This window comes from Somniosus microcephalus, unplaced genomic scaffold (assembly GCF_052327205.1).
Source record: "Somniosus microcephalus isolate GS21.2 unplaced genomic scaffold, FLI_Smic_1.0 unresolved_chr6, whole genome shotgun sequence".
Lineage (NCBI taxonomy): Eukaryota > Metazoa > Chordata > Chondrichthyes > Squaliformes > Somniosidae > Somniosus > Somniosus microcephalus.
This window is the reverse complement of record NW_028225184.1, coordinates 10,726,763-10,733,537: the sequence shown is the minus strand read 5'-3', so window position 1 is coordinate 10,733,537 and position 6,775 is coordinate 10,726,763. Positions and strand designations below refer to the sequence as shown.

Below are 6,775 nucleotides of genomic sequence, written 5' to 3'. Positions count from 1 at the left end.
GAGGCCCATTCAGTCCCCTCGAGCCTGTCACACAGGAACAGGAGGAGGCCCATTCAGCCCCCTCGAGCCTGTTACACAGGAACAGGAGGAGGCCCATTCAGCCCCTCGAGCCTGTTACACAGGAACAGGAGAAGGCCCATTCAGCCCCCTCGAGCCTGTTACACAGGAACAGGAGGAGGCCCATTCAGCCCCTCGAGCCTGTTACACAGGAACAGGAGGAGGCCCATTCAGGCCCCCTCGAGCCTGTCACACAGGAACAGGAGGAGGCCCATTCAGCCCCTCGAGCCTGTTACACAGGAACAGGAGGCCCATTCAGCCCCCTCGAGCCTGTTACACAGGAACAGGAGGAGGCCCATTCAGCCCCTCGAGCCTGTTACACAGGAACAGGAGGAGGCCCATTCAGCCCCCTTGAGCCTGTTACACAGGAACAGGAGGAGGCCCATTCAGCCCCTCGAGCCTGTTACACAGGAACAGGAGGAGGCTCATTCAGCCCCTCGAGCCTGTTACACAGGAACAGGAGGAGGCCCATTCAGACCCCTCGAGCCTGTTACACAGGAACAGGCCCATTCAGCCCCCTCGAGCCTGTCACACAGGAACAGGAGACCGTTCTGCTGGTCTCCGAGTGGGGCTCGAACCCGACCTTCCGATTGATAGACGGGGGAAAAAGAGTGCTACCCACTGGACCATGGCTGACCTCGAGGCAATACCCATTGATTGCTTAAGACTTCCCTTGGAGGGCTAAAGGGGCGATCCTCAAACTCGCTTGTACAGGGAGTGGTTGAGCCAAATAGATGACTCTCAGTTGAATACTAGAGACCATCAATATAAGATAGTCAACAGGGAATTCAGGAGAAACTTCTTTACCCAGAGAGTGGTGAGAATGTGGAACTTGCTACCACAGGGAGTGGTCGAGGCCGATAGTATCGATACATCACTTTGATCATGTCCATGTGTCAGCTGTGGTTTTGTTTAAACATTAAGGGCTAGATTTTCAGTATAGACAGTTTTGGGGCACTAACCTTAGCGCCCGCCCCAAAGTAGCGCCCCGTTGCCAAAAATTCAGTGGCTTCGCCCTAAGAGGTTGGTGGAGCGCTAAAAGAGGCGTTCCACTACTATCTTTAGGCGCTAAGCCGGCGGTGCAGAGCGCAACGCCCGAGCTCGGGCGCAGCGTATGGCAGACACTCTGGTGCCAGTGAGCTCTTAAAGGGGAAGGGTGCATGTGTTCTTTTCAAAAGCAGAGTCTGGGGGGGAGAGGAGGAGGAGGAGGAGGTGGTGGTGGTGGTGGTGCCCGGAAACATAAATACACCGTTCACAACAACACACTGGATCCTTCCACACAACACATGCAGAGTGCCGTTTATAGTGCATGAGGAGTGCCCTTTAATTTGCGCTCCCCAGGGTCTGTTGCGTTCCATTTTACAAACGCTCTGGACGCCAGCCGCACAATGGGGCGGTCCGACTGAAGTTTGGATTCGGGGCGGCCAAAGGGCGTTGCACGAGGATGTGATGTCATTTTCTGCGCGCGCATCCGGGCGGCCGCTAAACTTTGCGCCGGCGCTAACGGGCAACTTAATTTGGGGCGGGGCGCAAACTGCGCTGCGCCCGGGCGCTACACGCATAGCGCCCGAAAATCACTTCTCTTAAGGCGCTAACTGCTGGCGCAAGCAACTGAAAATCTAGCCCCATGTTTGTATATGCCAGTATTTTTCTAAGATATTGTGAGCACAACCGAGATCTGCAAATTCTAAGTAAACAATGGAACAGGAAAGGAGATTTGAAATAAATGATCTGAGTTTGAGATTTAAATAATCATTTAAATTTTGTGTTAAGTTTCAACAAGGTTAAAAAATGACAGCACTGGGAAATGAACACCATTCTACTTCAATCACCCGAGCCCAGATTTTCCGATTGGGTACAATTCTGATAAGAGTGCACACGAGTAGCACGGTGGCATAGTGGTCAGCACTGTTGCCTCACAGCGCCAGGGACCCGGGTTCGAATCCGGCCTCGGGCGACTGTCTGTGTGGAGTTTGCACATTCTCCCCGTTGTTTGCGTGGGTTTCCTCCGGGTGCTCCGGTTTCCTCCCACAGTCCAAAGATGTGCGGGTTAGGTTGATTGGCTGTGATAAATTGACCCTTAGTGTTAGGGGGATTAAATACGTGGGGTTACGGGGATAGGGTGGGATATGTGTTGGTGTACGGGTTACGGGGATCGGGTGGGATATGTGTCGGTGCAGGCTCGATGGGCCGAAATGGCCTCTATCTGCACTGTGGGGTTTCTGTGATTCTGTGTGATTTAAGGTGGCTGGACATTGAGAAGGCTGTTAAAAAAGCATATGGGATCCTGGGTTTTATAAATAGAGGCAGAGTGTACCAAAGGAAGGGAGTTTATGCTGAAACCTTTATAATAAACACTGGTTAAGCCTCAACTGGAGTGTTGTGTCCAATTCTGGGCACCGCACTTTAGGAAGGATGTGAAGGCCTTAGAGAGGGTGCAGGGGAGATTGACCAGAATGGTTCCAGGGATGAGGGACTTCAGTTACGTGGAGAGACTGGAGAAGCTGGGGTTGTTCTCCTTAGAGCAGAGAAGGTTAAGGGGAGATTGACCAGAATGGTTCCGCAGATGAGGGACTTCAGTTACGTGGAGACTGGAGAAGCTGGGGTTGTTCTCCTTAGAGCAGAGAAGGTTAAGAGGAGATTGACCAGAATGGTACCGGGGATGAGGGACTTCAGTTACGTGGAGAGACTGGAGAAGCTGGGGTTGTTCTCCTTAGAGCAGAGAAGGTTAAGGGGGAGATTGACCAGAATGGTACCGGGGATGAGGGACTTCAGTTACGTGGAGAGACTGGAGAAGCTGGGGTTGTTCTCCTTAGAGCAGAGAAGGTTAAGGGGAGATTGACCAGAATGGTACCGGGGATGAGGGACTTCAGTTACGTGGACAGACTGGAGAAGCTGGGGTTGTTCTCCTTGGAGCAGAGAAGGTTAAGGGGAGATTGACCAGAATGGTACCAGGGATGAGGGACTTCAGTTACGTGGAGGGACTGGAGAAGCTGGGGTTGTTCTCCTTAGAGCAGAGAAGGTTAAGGGGAGATTGACCAGAATGGTACCAGGGATGAGGGACTTCAGTTACATGGAGAGACTGGAGAAGCTGGGGTTGTTCTCCTTAGAGCAGAGAAGGTTAAGAGGAGATTGACCAGAATGGTACCAGGGATGAGGGACTTCAGTTACATGGAGAGACTGGAGAAGCTGGGGTTGTTCTCCTTAGAGCAGAGAAGGTTAAGGGGAGATTGACCAGAATGGTACCGGGGATGAGGGACTTCAGTCACGTGGAGAGACTGGAGAAGCTGGGGTTGTTCTCCTTAGAGCAGAGAAGGTTAAGGGGAGATTGACCAGAATGGTACCAGGGATGAGGGACTTCAGTTACATGGAGAGACTGGAGAAGCTGGGGTTGTTCTCCTTAGAGCAGAGAAGGTTAAGAGGAGATTGACCAGAATGGTACCAGGGATGAGGGACTTCAGTTACATGGAGAGACTGGAGAAGCTGGGGTTGTTCTCCTTAGAGCAGAGAAGGTTAAGGGGAGATTGACCAGAATGGTACCAGGGATGAGGGACTTCAGTTATGTGGAGAGACTGGAGAAGCTGGGGTTGTTCTCCTTGGAGCAGAGAAGGTTAAGGGGAGATTGACCAGAATGGTACCGGGGATGAGGGACTTCAGCTATGTGGAGAGACTGGAGAAGCTGGGGTTGTTCTCCTTAGAGCAGAGAAGGTTAAGGGGAGATTGACCAGAATGGTACCGGGGATGAGGGACTTCAGTTACGTGGAGAGACTGGAGAAGCTGGGGTTGTTCTCCTTAGAGCAGAGAAGGTTAAGGGGAGATTGACCAGAATGGTACCAGGGATGAGGGACTTCAGTGATGTGGAGAGACTGGAGAAGCTGGGGTTGTTCTCCTTGGAGCAGAGAAGGTTAAGGGGAGATTGACCAGAATGGTTCCAGGGATGAGGGACTTCAGTGATGTGGAGAGACTGGAGAAGCTGGGGTTGTTCGCCTTAGAGCAGAGAAGGTTTAAGGGCCCAGAGGACACAGATTTAAGGTAATTGGCAAAAGACCCAGAAGGGGAGAGGACACATTTTTACGCAGCGAGTTGTTGTGATCTGGAACGCGCTGCCTGAAAGGGCGGTGGAAGCAGATTCAGCAGTAACTTTCAAAAGGAGATTGGATAAAGACTTGAAGGGAGAAATTCGCAGGGCTGTGGGGAAAGAGCAGGGAAATGGGACTAATTGGAGAGCTCGTTCAAGGCGCCGGCGCAGACACGATGGGCTGAATGGCCGGTTACCGTGCTGTGAAACGTCAGGTGAGTGACGTGCGGCCAAGGCGAGAAGAATGGGTACCAAGCACACAAGAGGGCAGCCAAGACGCCTCGCTCGCAGTCACACAACAAGTTTAATCATTTCAACATTAAAAGAACACAAAAAACGCTGGGACAGATTCGCGGAGTGCCCAATAAGGGGGGGTGGGGGTGGGGAAGGGAAGAATGACGACAGAAACCCAGGGGGGACGATCAGCCACTGGCTTGTCAAGTGCCAGCCACAGGCTCGTCGAGTGCCAGCCAGCGCCACCAACCAAACAGCAGCCCTCCAAGCCCCGGCGCGATGCCTCCCAAAGTCAAACAGCCACTCCATTTTACGACTCTCTTCTGCGCTCCCTCGAGGGAGGCGCGTGTCTGGGAGAGCGTGTGCAGGGGAGGCGGGAGGGGGTCCCAGGACTAGGACACGAGGACCCCGGTGCCCCCGGCCCGGCCGCCGGTATCGCTCTCCCGAGCGGGCCTTCTCCTCCTCGTTCACGAGCCGGATGTTGTACTTTTCGCGGTACTCGTTCAGCTCCGGCCCTTGTTCTGTAGCTGGATGTTTAGAGACTCGATCAGTTTGACCAGCTGTGGGGGGAGGGGGTGCGGGAGGGGAGGGAGAGAGACACACACAGATTAATAAGAATGAACTGGCATTTCGACAGCACCTTTCACAGCCTCAGGTCGTCCCAATGAAGTACTTTTTGGCAAGCATCCAATTTGTGCACAGCAAGCTCCCACAAATAGCGAAGTGATAAAGGAGGATCATTTTATTCTAATAGTGGCCGTGGGATCTTTTATGTCCACCTGACAGGGCAGATAGTGCCTCGGTTTAACGACAGTGCGGCGCTCCCTCAGTACTGCCCCTCCGACAGTGCGGCGCTCCCTCAGTACCGCCCCTCCGACAGTGCGGCGCTCCCTCAGTACCGCCCCTCCGACAGTGCGGCGCTCCCTCAGTACTGCCCCTCCGACAGTGCGGCGCTCCCTCAGTACTGCCCCTCCGACAGTGCGGCGCTCCCTCAGCACTGCCACTCCGACTGCGCGGTGCTCCCTCAGTACTGCCCCTCCGACTGCGCGGTGCTCCCTCAGTACTGCCCCTCCGACTGCGCGGTGCTCCCTCAGTACTGCCCCCCTATTCCGACTGCGCGGTGCTCCCTCAGTACTGCCCCCTCCGACAGTGCGGCGTTCCCTTGGCACTGCCCTGGGAGTGTCAGCCTCGATTTATGCGCTCTGGTCTCTGGGACGGGACTCGACCACGACCATCTGACGTGCGCGTGTTACCCACAGCTGACAATATTGGGGTGCGTGTGTGTGATATAGGAGTATTGGCGCGTGCAGTTACGTCACGTTTAGCGTGACTACATTTCCCCCCGCGGCCCCCCCCCGCTTACTTGTTGCTTATTGTTCTCCAGGGCTGGGAGAACCTCCCTCACCGTCCTTTCCACCAGCACACCCCCGACCATCCTGAAACACTTGCGCGCCGGGTCCACTTCTGTTAGAGTGTCAATGACCAGTCTGGGGAGGGAGAAGAGGGGGGGGGGGGCAGAAGGAGGAAACACAGGGTTAAAGCACCAACAAACCACATTTATACAGGATGGCACACCAGCAGGTGGCAAAGTTGCACTCTCAAGTTAGCGCTCCGCACGGTTATAGACATCACACCCAACAGATTTGAAACTCGTCCTCGACTCTCAGGATAGAACACGAGGCCATTCGGCCCCTCGAGCCTGCGCCGCCATTTACCAAGATCAAGGCTGATCGTCGACCTCCCAACTCCACTTTCCTGCCCTATCCCTCGATTCCCCTGGAATCCAATAATCTTATTTGTCGCGGTCTTGAATATACTCAAAAGACTCAGCATTCACAGCCTCTGGGGCGGAGAGTTCCAAAGATTCGCCACCTTCTGAGTAGGTTGGGACTCTACTCATTGGGAGTTCAGAAGAATGAGGGGGCGATCTTATCGAAACATGTAAGATTGTGAGGGGGCTTGATCGGGTGGATGCGGGGAGGTGTTTCCACTGATGGGTGGACTAGAACTAGGGGGCATAATCTTAGAAAGGGGCTGCCCTTTCAAAACTGAGATGAGGAGAAACTTCTTCACTCAGAGGGTAGTAAATCTATGGAATTTGCTACCCCAGGGAGCTGCGGAAGCTGCGACATTAAGTAAATTTAAAATGGAGATAGACGGTTTCCTAGCAGATAAGGGAGTTGGGGGTTACGGGGAGAGGGCAGGGAAGTGGACGTGAGTCTAGGTTCGGATCAGCCATGATCCTATTGAATGGCGGAGCAGGCCCGAGGGGCCGTATGGCCTACTCCTGCTTATGTTCTTATTCCTCCTCATTTTGGTCTTAAATGGCCCACCCCTTATCCTGAGATTGTTTTTCTATTCCGACCAAAGTGAATAACCTCACATTTCCCCACATTGTACGCCATC

General features: G+C 53.8%; 1 protein-coding gene across 1 annotated transcript; it reads right to left on the bottom strand.

Annotated features, from left to right (window-relative positions):
- Positions 1–4,420: 4,420 nt before the first annotated feature.
- On the bottom strand, positions 4,421–6,774 carry pfdn2 (prefoldin subunit 2). Its single transcript, XM_085978024.1, is given in 5 exon segments — positions 4,421–4,818; positions 4,820–4,881; positions 4,884–4,929; positions 5,733–5,966; positions 6,748–6,774. Coding segments are annotated over 5 exon segments (426 nt in total). The 3' UTR covers positions 4,421–4,761.
- Position 6,775: the final 1 nt, after the last annotated feature.